This window comes from Solanum stenotomum, chromosome 6, assembly GCF_019186545.1.
Source record: "Solanum stenotomum isolate F172 chromosome 6, ASM1918654v1, whole genome shotgun sequence".
Lineage (NCBI taxonomy): Eukaryota > Viridiplantae > Streptophyta > Magnoliopsida > Solanales > Solanaceae > Solanum > Solanum stenotomum.
In genome coordinates, this window is record NC_064287.1 from 1,360,698 (window position 1) to 1,375,045 (window position 14,348).

At 36.5% G+C, this 14,348-nt stretch overlaps 2 protein-coding genes across 3 annotated transcripts; one reads left to right on the forward strand and one right to left on the reverse strand.

Annotated features, from left to right (window-relative positions):
• The first annotated feature begins 243 nt into the window (after nucleotides 1-243).
• On the forward strand, nucleotides 244-7,170 carry LOC125868159 (UDP-N-acetylglucosamine transporter ROCK1). The gene is made up of 7 exons (XM_049548776.1): nucleotides 244-562; nucleotides 2,811-2,859; nucleotides 2,937-3,163; nucleotides 5,198-5,396; nucleotides 5,472-5,615; nucleotides 6,117-6,191; nucleotides 6,499-7,170. The coding sequence occupies exons 1-7, from the start codon at nucleotides 426-428 to the stop codon at nucleotides 6,658-6,660; spliced, it is 993 nt and encodes a 330-aa protein (XP_049404733.1). The 5' UTR covers nucleotides 244-425; the 3' UTR covers nucleotides 6,661-7,170.
• Nucleotides 7,171-7,878: 708 nt separating this feature from the next.
• On the reverse strand, nucleotides 7,879-12,941 carry LOC125868156 (BTB/POZ domain-containing protein DOT3). 2 transcript variants are annotated; one of them, XM_049548768.1, is made up of 6 exons: nucleotides 12,750-12,941; nucleotides 11,955-12,024; nucleotides 10,356-11,260; nucleotides 9,502-9,769; nucleotides 9,278-9,406; nucleotides 7,879-8,365 (listed from the first exon to the last, which is right to left on the reverse strand). In XM_049548768.1, exons 1-6 carry the CDS (start codon nucleotides 12,893-12,895, stop codon nucleotides 8,003-8,005), a joined length of 1,881 nt encoding a protein of 626 aa, XP_049404725.1. In that variant the 5' UTR covers nucleotides 12,896-12,941; the 3' UTR covers nucleotides 7,879-8,002. The 2 variants fall into 2 exon arrangements, with proteins under 2 accessions (XP_049404725.1, XP_049404726.1); XM_049548769.1 differs by having other exon boundaries at nucleotides 7,879-8,353; nucleotides 12,750-12,905.
• Nucleotides 12,942-14,348: the final 1,407 nt, after the last annotated feature.

The following is a 14,348-nucleotide window of genomic DNA, read 5'->3' on the forward strand; positions in this document are numbered from 1 at the left end:
AAGCTTTATATCAAAAAGTTTGATATCTATATGATAATTCGATATCTATCGTATCAAACTCACCCTAATTGTAGCATAAAAAATGATTTCTCTAATCACTTGTAATTTTATTTCCTTTTTAGAAATCCAAAAAATCAATACATTATCTTTTTCAAATTCAATTGAAATATTCCTTCCTTAGGCAAATAAAAGTCTTTTTATTTTATTTTAATTTTAATTTTAACTTTAACTTTAACCATTATAGAAAACTCAAAGTAGTGTCAGTTTCAAAGTCACCTTCCAACGGCGCCGTATTACCCTTCCGACGCCATAGCCAAACAGCAGAGAAAGCTTCACGCGAAGCCTTCACCAGTTCGATAGCAGCAATAATCGAAGGATCCGATTGGAACAGACCCGATTCGTGTATACATTTCGGGTCAACCGTTATGGCTGCTACGGAATCCAAAAAAGTGAACTCCGAGAACCCGGCGGCGGCAAAAACCGGCGGCAAAGTGTGGTTTTATTCTTTGCTCCTCACCTTACAGTATGGTGCTCAGCCGCTTATATCCAAGCGTTTTGTCAGGTTCAGATTATACTCTCTTCACTCTTCAGTTTATATTTTTAATCTAATTTTCAGTTTTTTTTTGTAGAATGTAATTTTATTTTCTGAATATATTAATTTGTATCTCAATTCTAGTTGAAGTAGGCAACTTTTTTTTTGTTGATATAGTTGTGCTTGTACTGTATTCTAAGCATTATTTGTTCGTGCATATTGGTATTTAACACTATTCAATGTGTTAGTGACAATTGACCCGTAGATAATGAAGATAAGGGAAGAAAATTATCAAAGAAGATCTCCGCCTTTACTGGGAATCCGAAGAGTTCTTCAAAAAATCATAAAGGATAGAGACTCCACATTAATCCTATTTATAGTACTAGCTAAACAATGGGTTTAAGCTAGGTGTGTAGGACCATGCTTGAATGCCAAAAGATCCATAGGGAGTGAGTCTTACTAATATAAGACTGTTCATGTTGTTGTCAAATAGGCAAAGGTTTTAGAAGCATTTATGGTTGATGGGTACCTTTTGAGAGTGCATATATACGGATAGATAAACAAGAATGATGGTAAGATATGTGATTATTAAGAATGGATAATTAGGAGATCATCTTGTGATATTAACATTAGGAGGGCCATCCAAGTTGGGATCAAGAGGAGATTGGGGATCTTTTCTCAGAAATAGATGATGGGGAAAGGACAAAGAAGGGAACTTAACTTATAAAAAAAGTGATTGGGGAAAGGACGGAGAATTAATAATATGGGGTGGGAATTGGGAGCGAAGTATTTTATGGTTAAATTGTATTACAAGGAGTTGTCAGGTTGGTAGGTAAGAATGGGGTGTGAAAAAAATTTGGTCTCTAAGTCTCAAGAGGAAGTTGCTTTGTTTGCTTGGTGTGCTGTACGAGACGCCATCTGATAATTTGAGAAAGAGGAGAATGATATTTGTGAGGTGGTGTTGCTTATACAAACACTTCGGAGACGATTAGGCAGGCTACGAAACTGTGGACCTTTGCATTCCCATTGTTTAGCATGTAGTGGTTGTTACCATTTACCAACAATAGTAGAGGAATCTATCACCAGCTTGGAGACAAAAGAAAATTGGCAGTGAAAGAAAGCAACATGGGGAACATCATCATTATGTTTATTTTGTTGCTTATGAAATGAAAGAAACAAAAGATTGTTTCAGATAATAAGAATGACATGCAAAGAGTTAAAAGATCATTCTTCTTTCACTTGTATTTTTGGTGGAAAGAAAAAATCCCATATTGTACACTTAGTCGGGTAACTCATATATACCTATTGATGACCCAGACTGTTATATGAACAACTTGTACATACTGTTGACACTTGGTGTTCATTTATCGACTTATCAAATAAAGTACGATATATACAAAATAGAAAATTTTTGTTGGTCTTGTTCTGCTTGCACCATTCTTCATCATCTTTCTGGTTGAATTCTTGTTGGGAGTTGAACTCCTCTTAAATATTGGGTTCTTCTTTCTGGTGTGACCCAATACTTCTAACACATGACTGGTGAACACGTCTCACTTTGGTCCAGCTAGCATAATTCTTCCTTCTTAGTTGCAACTTACCTTGACTAAAAGGACTTTCTGAACCAACAGTAGATATTACAATGGTTACCGACTTACCATATCATGTACCATGTGGGAACATAAGAAAATTGTCCTCTCTTTCTTAATAATATGCCAGAAGGTCAAAGGCAATTCATCAAATATCACATTGGTGTAAATATAAACTAAGTTCTAGAATTAGAAGAAAATTGTCTTGGTTGTGATGTTACTCCCTGCCTCAGTTATATTGAATCAGCCTTGATTAGGCGCCTAGAACTGGTTTAGCTTTTCCAGTCCCAGGAGCTTCAAGCTGGCTCAATCCTATGGAGATGTGGGGATCAATTCCTTAGGTAGCGATCCAGTTAGGAATGGTCCCACATCCAATAGGGATGGCTCGATGAGCAAGCAAAGCTTTGTGCAAGAATTATATCAATTTCTTAGATAAAGGAGGATGTATAAACTTAAAAACAAACTCAAATTGAGATAAGCCCCTATGGGCTGGCCTAGTTTCCACCTTTTTCCTTGTTTCCTCCTTGTCTCAAAGAAGTTCTTTATTATGTTTATTTTGCTACTTCTTGTTATTTTGGTAAAGGAAATGCTTTATGCTTATCCTTTCACATAAATTGTTTGGTGATAAATGCTTTCTTGTTAATATTTATACTATTATGACAATAGTATTTCCTGTTCTGTTCTTCCTACAGGCGTGAAGTGATAGTTACTTCATCTGTTTTAACATGTGAAGCAGTCAAGGTAATACTTTTTTCTCTGCATTGTTTTTCACTCCATGGGTGCACATATTTACTTGCATATACCTTCCAACTTTTCAGGTTATTTGTGCTCTTGTTCTCATGGCAAAAGAAGGCACTTTGAAGAAAAATTACAGGGAGTGGACCTTATTTGGCTCTTTGACTGCATCTGGACTGCCTGCTGCTATCTATGCACTACAAAACAGCTTATTGCAGATCTCATATAAAAATCTTGATTCACTCACGTTTTCAATCTTGAACCAAACAAAACTGTTCTTCACAGCCTTGTTTACTTACATAATTTTGAGGTATGCTTTTGTCGTAACTCGTGACCATGCAAGTTAGTATGTTGATCCGAAATGTTTTCTATCCGTTGACAGTACTGATCGTTGCCACTTTGTCTTAGACTTGCTTTGAAAAGATTATCAACCAAGTGTATGTTTTGGTTATCTTTGGCAACCGTACTAGTGCTTGGACTGATATGATCATTTGGTAACAAGGATAAGGGATTATAATCCCATGGATAAAACGTGGGATTTGTGACTGTTAAATTAGGTCTTGGGCCTAACTCACACCCCAAAAGCTAGCTCTTCAAGTATCCGTTTCTGCTGCTCAGAATTAGCAGAAGCAAGCAAGGTACTCAGCATTTCAGTACCATCAGCAGCAGATCCAACTGCAATAGAACCAGCATTTGATCCAAAAGATCCTTTGTTCACATCACGAGTCTGGCCATTCGGCGCAAATCTGACCTGCCCAGCACGCTGAGAATCTTTTGATGACATCGCTGGTTGACCTGATGGCTGCACATTGGTCACATTTGAAGCTGGCATATATCCATTCATCCTTCCCCTGTTCTGCCGATATGGTCGATAAGTATTAGGAATCATGGGAACTGGAGAAGGTTGATAGCTAGGTCTGAGGGTGTTTGTGAACCCATTAGTACCCCAACCTGGCCTCATAGCAAGAGACTGATACATCAGCCCAGGTCGTGCTGGTACTTGAGGAACAACACCATGGCCTGGATAGTAAAGCGGAGGATATGCGCCAGGAAACATGGCTGAAGCTCCTGTTAGTCCGGCGAGTCGTTGTGCGTGTTGTAGCTGTAGCTGGGCCTGTCTTTCCTCTTTCCTTTGAGCAATAGCCACATATAACGGCTTTCGGTGCAACATAAATCCATAAAAAGTATTCACAGCGTTATAGGCCTCCACTGCTGTGGAGAAGCATACAAATCCAAAACCCTTACTCAAACCTTTCTCATCTTGGCCCAGGTGCTATATCTTTACATTGTCCGGAACTTGGTTTATCAGCAGAGCATGGTTACTTCACTAGGTGGAGTAAGGATTCTGATTGGGAATCTCGTCTAGTACCTGCAGACACTGAGTGGAAAAAAGTGGTGTTGCCTATTATGAAGAAATACAGCGAGGCAACAGATGGTTCGTCGATAGAGCAGCACTAGTGTGGCATCATCTTGAAGTGACCCTGACTTTGGCATTTGGCAGGCTAAAGAGCTTCTTGATCACCTCGAGAGTGTGCTTGCTAACGAGCATGTGGTCGTTAAACGAGGCCAGCACATTGTTGTGGTGAAACCACAGAATGTGAACAAAGGATCTTTTGGATCAAATGTTGGTTCTATTGCAGTTGGATCTGCTACTGATGGTACTGAAAAGTTGAGTTCTCTCTCAAACTCTTCTCTTCTCACATGGTATTAGAGTGGGTAAAAAGTCCCACATTGGTTAGGGAGTGGACCGGTGGTCTCCATATATGGGCTTGGGCAATCCTCTCCTCATGAGCTAGCTTTTGGGGTGTGAGTTGGGCCTAAGACCTAATTTAACATGGTATCAGAGCCAGGTCCATCCCCGTTTGGGCTCTCGGTCCACGCTCCAGTCGGGTCTGGGCATGAAAGGGGGTGTTAGAGTGGGTAAAAAGTCCCACGTTGGTTGGGGAATGGACTGGTGGTCTCCTTATATGGGCTTGGGAAATCCACCCCTCGTGAGCTAGCTTTTGGGATTGAGTTAGGCCAGGTGCCATATCTTTACAGTGACCTATAGGTCACAAGTTTGAGTTATGGAATCAAACCACTACTGTCTACATTATACCCCCTTCGGCCTCCCCCCTTGGGATGCGGATTCTGTGTGAACGCTGGATTCTTCGTGCACTGGACTGCCCTTTATTTTATCCCATGCTAGGTAGAATATTTACTTCCGGGATTAGCTATCTCGAGATAATTTATACCACAATTGCGATATCATTTATATCCTGCAAGTGTTCTTGTTAGTTACACTAATTGTGTATCAGGTGAATCCTGAGAGCCTTGTTACCCCAGAATCCCTTTATTTTCTCAGGCAGAAGCAATCCATTCAACAAATTGGGGCTCTTTTCTTGTTAATCATGGCAGCTGTCCTTTTAAGTGTTGGTGAGGGCTCCAGCAAAGCTTCCAGTAGTAGTAACCCTGATGAGATCTTATTCTATGGAATTGTACCAGTTTTAGTTGCATCTGTGCTTTCTGGTATGGCATCTGCCTTGTGTCAATGGGCATCTCAGGCAAGTAAACACTGTTATTTTATGAAAGGGTCTTTTGCATTTCCTTCATTTTGATATGCTTTTCATCTATTACAGGTTAAGAAACACTCATCTTACCTGATGACTGTTGAGATGTCCATTATTGGGAGTCTCTGCTTGATAAGTAGTACTTCCAAGTCCCCAGATGGAGAAGCTATTAGACAGCATGGATTCTTCTATGGATGGACTGCATTAACTTTGGTAAATCAGCATTGCAAATATGCAATTTTATTTTATATATTTTAATTTTTATTCATGGAAACTTGTTAAATTGGCATGCAAGTACTCAAAACATCCAGGAACAAGTATCGCCATGAATATGAAGGTTTCCTGAAAAAACTAATTAGTTCCCTACCTGGGGATATCTTCTATTAATTTACCCGACGTGTTGTTATCATATGCATCTTATCCTCTGGTTGGATCCAATTGTCACTTTTAATTTGTTTGTTGAGGACAATAAATTGTTCCATTAATTAGGCTTTTACATAATTTTTCTTTATCAAAAAAATCCAGATGAACTGGAACGATTAAAAAGGATCAAGATGAACTGGAACGATTAAAAGGATCAAGATGAACTGAAATGACAAAAAAAAATCAAGATGACCTGGATTCATTGTCATTTTTTTTATTTTGGAAAAGGAGTCAGATCTATCTAGGTAAAACTCATGATTTTACGTGATACCTCCACTTCTTTTGTTTCAGATCCCTGTTAGTTTAAATGCCGTTGGTGGAATTCTTGTGGGTCTTGTGACTTCATATGCCGGTGGTGTTAGGAAGGTAAGTGTTTGCTTAATTTCTTATGCTTTACATGTTGTGCGGAAATTGAATGGGATTGAAAATTTTCTTTTTTCTTTTTGCTATTCTTTTATTTCTTCGCCGCCTTGTGCCTTTCCCCTTGATTTATTTGAGGCATTTGTAGTTCTGTTACATTACCATGACACTTGAAGTGGAGTCCAAGGATATTTTCATTTTTCTTATTCATAATATGTTCTCTTGTTAGCTCATGGTGGAGCGAAACAGTCAACTGTATGGTCTATTTTATTGACAATGCTATTTCTAACTGCTTGTCTTAAATTGTGCGCAGGGTTTTGTCATTGTGTCTGCACTTCTTGTCACTGCTTTGCTCCAGTTCATCTTCGATGGAAAACTCCCTTCACCATACTGCCTCGTGGCACTTCCATTGGTCATGATTAGCATAAGCATATACCAAAAATACCCATATCGTGTTAAAAAGAAGCAAATGTGAATTGTGAATACACCATATTATGACTCCCATGAATATTTGACAAAAGGGACAATCGATTCTACTCATGTAGCAGGAAAACAGTGCTTAGAGTTGATAAGTATTTTTAGAGGAGTCCCACTCTACCTCAGAACTGGAACATTTGAGTAAAAATCTGTTGCTTTACTAGTAGATATATCTGTATTTGATGTATATGGACATCCTCAGCATGATTCCACATTGAGTAGCGGAAATTGGATGGATCTCTGGCTGGAAACTCCTTCTATAAGTGCAATCGCCTTTTCTAAGAAGTTAGAGTGCGCGGATTACCAGCTAGTTTGAAGCCGCGAGATGAAGTTTAGTTTGAGCTTGAACTCGGGTGTAAAAAGAAAGATGATTTTCTCTTTTATTGCCTTCTCATATTATATTGATTATGTTATTTAGATACAGAAAGACAGGGTAACGCCTAATGGGTGAAAAAGCTATGTGGAAATTCACTCTTTATCTCAATTTCTAATTCCTCTTTGCTTATCTTATTTACTGTGAAAGCTGAATTTGGAAAACTCATCATATAGTTTGTAAATAGCGTCATATTATTATTCATAAATGGACTCAAACTTGAAACATCTGGTTAAGGTTGGAAGGGGGTATTATTCACCGAAAGCGAGTATCAGTCCTCTTTGCTTGCTTGTGGCAAACATCTCAGATTTTTCAGAGCTTTCCACAGAAATGGATCCCTGAAACAAAACATAATCTACACACCCTTCTTTCACGATTATTCATATTTATTTCAGTAGTCACAATACTATTGCATGTATATAAAACAAAACAAAAAAAACTATATCATGATTTACCAAAAAAATTGTTTCAAGGTGACAATATATCATGGAATTAGTCGAGGTTTTCAAAAGTTGGTCATGATTACGATATCAAAAAAATGAAATAATGTAAAACTTGTTTCAGTATTTGTAGAAAACTTTCCTCCTCCTTAGAAATCTTCCAAAGAAGTTGTCTACCCAAAAAAGGAAGTCACTTTCTTTCTTTGAACAAGGCATAATACATATGAACGTGTCTTTTAACTTGGCATCAACTGACATCTATGTCATTCAACTTTGGATGTACATAAGTAGATACTTAAACTTGTATAAAGTTGAACAAGTAGATACACACATTTTATTTTATATGACAATTCACCTGAGATATGCTGATTGTATTATATTATGTAGGAGCATTATTATGTCATTTTGAAAAGTCCGACCAACATAGATAACTTACAATATGCATCCAAACTCCATCCATGCCACAAAGAGTTGTACTTTAATCGGTTCATCAACCAGATACATGAAAACAAGTATAAACTTTGCACTTAAGATATGGATTGTGTTCTTCGGCCTGGTTTAACTTTATTCTCTCCCTCTTGAGTTTCATCCTCGATCATTTTTCTAATGAAAAGTGCAGACTTTTTCATCTTCCTCCATCCCGATGTCCACGGACTTCTATGCTTGTTGTTTGTCTTCTCGTATTCTTGTTGCAGCTCAGAGTAGTCCCTATGAAGCTCAGTCATTTGAATCTTCACATTTTCGAGTTCTTCTCTAAGGGACTTGACCTCGTTCTTCGTTGATGACCAGCTGTTTTCCTTGTCTGAGTTATCGTCACTCTCTGTTATATCCTTACCATGTACTGCAGCCCTCATCTTCACTTGCTCCGACAGCAAAACCTGCATTATTCTCTTCGAAATTCAGACGTAAATCAGCATGTCTATAAGGTTTTGATTAGGTGCTGGTATTTATGTTTCTATACCTAATCTGCTGCTAAATAGCTCGTAGCTAACAATATTTTTTAATAATCTGTTGCTCAATAGGGTTACCGACTTTGTTGTTTATCTATAAAATTTGTCTGTCACTAATTCCTGTCTTTTCAATAGTGCACACTAAAAACATGAAAGTGACTAGAAATTTCATCGATAATTTGTCCGTTGCTAGTTCCTGTTTTTTTAGGAGTATTCATTTGCAAAGGTAGGGGTAAGGTTTGGGTATGTTGTTGTTCATTCGCAAAGTTAGTTGATGGAACTCCTTTTTTCTTGGTTTTTAAAATCCATGCTAGGCTTCTTGAATGCTTTCATTGATCATTGGTCTGTGTACACTCTACCCTCCCCAGACCCTACTTGTGGGAATTCATTGTTGTAATTTCAATAAAAATCCCTTTTACCTTTCAACATGTTACAATCATTGGCTATGGGGGGTCCGGGATTCCACACTGTCCTCGAGATCTTATATATTGCTAGGATACTGGATGTTTGTGGATGTAATAACACCAATTTTCGAGATCCTTATCAGTTTAGAGCGCGATGTACAGGAGACTTGCCTTATATGCTTTACTCTTGTTAGCATCTTGATATACTTGATGCTAAGTTGGAAACTGAAGTTTAATCTACCTAAGTTTGCTGCCAGCATAATGCTTGTTATTTCGTTAAATGTTTTAACACCTATGATGCTCGGACTCACTAAAAATGTTGCCTCACCACGTCAAATCCTCCAAAAGTACGCTACTTTGTAGAGGATCCAACATGTACCTGATGGCATTTTTGAAGAGTCCAAACATAGGTTAACACACATGAATCTCTTTGGAAGGTAGATTTTACCTGGATAATGATTCTCATAGGCAACCTTTCGTTTTGTGCAGCGTGCATGCATCCATCAAGTGACAATTTTCCGCAGTCCATGATCTTGCATAGCCTTCGTCGATCATGTTCAGACAGTGAAGGATGAGTCTGTAGAAGATATAAAACTTCATTGTACTTTACTTTTTTCGATTGCAGAATCAAAATAAAGTGCTAGATAGTTTGATTGCAGAAGCTGAAATAACCTTAAGGTATGTATCAATAGCTCTGTAGAGTCCATCATGACATGTTCGAACATGTCGAGGCAATGATTCAGCTAAAACTCGGAACTTAGTGATAGATACATTGGGATCTCTCGCAATTTCCACTAGGTAGCTGTCAAACAGTTTACTGATATTCAATGTCGTCGACTTCAGTTCTTGTTGCTGCAATTTTTGCTGTTCATACATCAGGAAATAATCCAAAATCCTCTGCACCACATCTATGTTATGGATAGTCTGTTCTTCATTTGAACTGTATTCAATGAAACTGGTTAAGAGCAGTGTTATCAAAGACTAAAACTGCATAATGCTATGTCCGTTGAGGCTTTAAGCGCAAACAAATTGTGAATTTTAATGGAGAAGAGATACAAATATGTATTTGTAGTCCAAGACTAATAATTATAAGCACGAATAACAAATACTCCATCTGTTTCAATTTGTTTGTTTGGTTTTGATTTGACACAAAATTTAAGTAAAGAAGACTTCTGAATCTTGTTGTAAACATGTCACGTGAAAAGTTAGGATTAAAGAGTTTCATAAAAAGGAAGGATGCATTCCTTTTGAAACAGACTAAAAAAGAAAGTAAGACAAACAAATTGAAACGGAGGGAGTATGTGGATAAATGAAATGAAAAAAAAGAATAAAACTATTAAGCGTAATTTCTTCAGGATTAAGCTCATTGGCAAGAAAAAGTATGCCTTAGAGCCTTGATGACGATAGTGAAGCACCCTCTAAGTGATTTAAAGTGTCTCAACATGTTTTGTGCCTCACTTCAGGGCTTAAGCGCACAGTGTTAATGTTCTGATGAAAATTGAAACTTGAGAGTGATAGTAACTCACTTGATTGTTTGTTCACCTACTGCATATGTAGGTATCAAGAGGTCGTTCGTGCTGGCGTTTTCGAGCACCATCCCGATTCTTTTCTCAAGCTCGGAAATCAAAGCTGGTGATGCAGCATACACAATTGACATCTTCAACAACCTTAAAAGAAACTTGCAAGAAACAGTTTCCTTCTGAGGAGGTAATATACTGATCAAGCTCTCTATAATTGTTCTCTGTTCCTTATTCTGTCCAATGCTCGTTTCCACGATCCTCCCACTCGTGATGCTCCATTGCGAATCGTTCCTTCTATTAGTACCATTTTTACAATCCATTCCTTTCGTATCGCCATATATGCTAGGCAAACACTTCTCTCCGTAGTTCATAATACACGAACCAATGATCTCAGGTTTGATCCCTTTTACCCTCACTGCTGTAATGATCCTCATGAAGAAATCAATACGGAGAGTGGCAACATCATCAAACCACCAGGTTCCTTCGTTCGTTATGATTTCCCCTCCTGATGAATTCTCTCTAAATATCTTCCAGGCAATTGAGTCACAACACCTTCTCACAATCTGTAAATTTTCAGCCCATGGAGATAGCATTTCACATGATTTGATGACCGCGATTGTGTCATTCCACGACGAAAGGGCTACAAATGTGAAGAAAGCTTCCGTTTTCGAGATCAAATTCCCTTCTTCCATTGCTTCTGTCATCTCTAAAATCTCTGATCCACATCTCAATGCTGCTACATTTGCTGGATTTAGACTTATTGGCAAGCCATAACAGAATTTTAGAATTGTCTCAAAAGTTTCTGATCCACCTGGAAACTTTTCAAGCTTGATATCATATCCTAAATGTGAATTTTGATGCTCATGAAGTTCAATTTGATTCAAGTAGCCACACCTTGCAATAAGTGGATACTGTTTCAAGATTACACAAACTTGAATTAACTTCTCAGTAATTAGTACTACAACACAACATATGAGTGAAATTCCACGAGTTGGGTCTGAGGAGGGTAGAATGTATGCAGACCTTACTCCACAAGATAGTGGAGGTAGAGAGATGTTTTCAAAGGACCCTTGACTCAAGTGCAACAAATCGAAGTAGTTACGAAAAGAAAAAAATGACCGTGAAGAAAGCACAGTAACTAACAAGGAAAGTAGTGCAGAAAATTCAGAAAAGAAACAGTAACAACAATAAAATAGTGTGATAATCGAAACACAATACACAACACATAGTAAGAAACTACAAAAATAAGGCTAATACTACAACATACACCTCTTTTAAGTGTAATATTGAATTCACAATATTGAACAATTTAAGTGTTTAGTTTAACTAGGTTTGGGCCAAAAAAATAACAAAGAATATTTTTTTAATATCTTAAACTGGAGATGTCTTAGAATCTTGTAGTTTTAAACATGTCAAACAATATCAAAACTGCAATTAAACCTATTAATCTAACACCAATTATACAATATTAATAAATTCAATTTCAAAATTTGTATTTTCGACTTTCTATTAATCAACTATAACAAAGAATTAATTTACAAAATATTTGTTAGAATTTGTGTTTTTTTAGTAGTGAATATTTATATCCAAGTGTCTTTTACTTACCTTGTGAACATAGAATGTGATGTCTTCAACTCGAATTGATAAATCACTTGGAAGCTGAGAAGTGGCAAACCTGCATAACATAATGAACTCATAGTTTAAAAGATTTTTAAGGTATGAGGAAACAATTTAATCAAATTTGAATCTACTCGGTGATTTTTTCCCATCTGTCTATGTTTCAACGTGCCGAATTACCTCGTACCTATACTGATGAAAATAACATGTAACCACCGGTAGTCGAGGTGAGTGTAAGTTGACTAGTGAGCGAGTCAAATGTTGCTCAAACTCTTCAGAAAAGTTGTCGGATGCATGCCAGGTCCGTAAAAAATACTATTGTTTTTTTAAACATACGACATGGATGCAACAATATTTTTTAAGAGTCCAAGCAATTTACTAATAAAACAAGAATTACCTCACACCTATACTGGTGAAAGATAACACGTATCCACCGAAAGTCAAGGTGAGCGCCTAAGTTGGACCAGACATCACCGTTTAAATCTATGTTGCTTGGACTATTCAAATATGCAGTCTGGATTCATGTCGGGTCCTTGAAATTACATTTCTAGGAGGATCCAATACAAGTGCAACAATATTTTCGAAGAGTCCAACAAACAAACAACAACATACCTAGTGAAATCTCACGAGTAGGATCTGAGCTAGGAGGGTATTGTGTACGCAAACCTTAACCCTACCTTATAGAGGTAAAGACTAGAGAGACTATTTTTGAAGAACAACATTTTTGAAAAGTCGGATCGAAAAATTGAAATTATTGCTTGTGATGTTAAAGATAGTTGTTACCATGACTTTTCTTTCTTGATAAAGCCATCAGCAATTGCATTGAGCATAGTTGGGACAACAATACATTGATCATGATTTTGGTGATTTTCATCAGACTCATGATGATCACTAGTGTTCTCCTGCCCATCAAGAATCAACTTCTGCATTGTAAGTTAGTTGCCTCTTACTCTATACAAAAAGTCATGAAAGAAAATCCATGACAATTTGTAATAGGCAAAAGGTTTTTGCAGGTTCGACTGAATTTATTGCTTTCAGCTTCACTTTATATAGATATATTAGTAGTAGGATTTTCACTAATGAAATTAAAAAGTAATTAAATATTTTTTTTGGCGAAGGAGATCTTAATGAACCCCTTGTGTTCCCTAGCTCCACCCCGGTGGGGCCCGTTTGGACAAGGAACTTTTTTTTAAAAGAAAATTAAAAATATTATTTGGTTATTGAAATGCCTTTTTTGGAGATGAGTTTTAAAATTTTGAAAAACTATTAAATTCTTTTGTCTCCAACCACAAAATTAAAACTTTCAAGTACAATCCCAATTATCAAATATTAATTATCCACTTTAATTTCAAAAATATTTAACAAACATATGTCCAAACGTTTGTTTTATTCTGAACTCAGCGACTTTAGATCTTAAATTCTCCTATATTATGAGAGGGAAAATTTTGAATAAATGTGAGAATGGAGTTTGTGGCTAGAAGTAAAATACAATTAAGTTGGTGGGTGGCTATATTTAATGTTATAGGGTCATATAATTTGCTGGAGTTCTTAGTTAGGGACAATTGAGTAACATCTGGGGAGGACCAGAAAAAAGAATATTGTCTTGTGACAGGTCTAATTCAAATTATACCACGTAAATATTTATTTGACCAAGTGATCATTTTGTGGCTATAATGAAAGAGAGATTCGGATGGTATCTATATATTTTGATAGTATCAAACAGTAATTGAACAGTTTTTCATGGAATATTCTATTTTTTTTATGTCATCGGAGTATATATATACTCTAATGGCATCAAGAAGCAACTGAGTAGTGTTTTCAAAATGTGTTTTTTTATTATCTGTTGAAGTATTTTGATATCTATATTAGTGAGAGATCTCATTGATAGGCTCAATGGAATTAGTGGCTTAAACCTAAATATATTTTAAAATCCTTAAAATATTATCGTAATCAGTGGCAGATGCACATTCATCATTACATTTTGGAGCTAACAATATTATTTAATTATAAAGGAAATCTAGTAATTTGTATGAATATGTAAATTGAGCACCTACTTTTAATACCAACTTCAAATTAGAAATAGTTGAGAACCCATAACTAAAAAATTCTGGATCCGCCACTGATCGTAAGTAAAATCTATGCAGTAATGAGACATAAAAGAAGCTCCTGACGTTTTGGTCTAATTCAATGAAATTATAAAGTGAATCATTAGAAGCATGAAAAAGAAATGAGCCTACACAGTGGAGGAAAAATTAGAATTGAAAATGAAAGTTAATATATTTAATTTAACGAGTTTAAAAAAAATCAACGTTATTTATTCACATATATGTACAACCTAGCCAAATTAAAAGGATTAAAAATTTAAAATCTTTTATCAATAAT

Bases quoted from the DNA above. Each gene is read 5' to 3' on its own strand.
- LOC125868156 (XM_049548768.1), bottom strand. From the start codon at position 12,895: ATGCAGAAGTTGATTCTTGATGGGCAGGAGAACACTAGTGATCATCAT. The intron at 11,261-11,954 runs GTAAGTAAAAGA...ATCTTGAAACAG, and splicing joins TCACATTCTATGTTCACAAG to TATCCACTTATTGCAAGGTG. The intron at 8,366-9,277 runs GTAAAATCTACC...TGAATTTCGAAG, and splicing joins CTATGAGAATCATTATCCAG to AGAATAATGCAGGTTTTGCT.
- LOC125868159 (XM_049548776.1), top strand. From the start codon at position 426: ATGGCTGCTACGGAATCCAAAAAAGTGAACTCCGAGAACCCGGCGGCG. The intron at 3,164-5,197 runs GTATGCTTTTGT...TTATTTTCTCAG, and splicing joins TTTACTTACATAATTTTGAG to GCAGAAGCAATCCATTCAAC. The intron at 5,397-5,471 runs GCAAGTAAACAC...CATCTATTACAG, and splicing joins TGTGTCAATGGGCATCTCAG to GTTAAGAAACACTCATCTTA.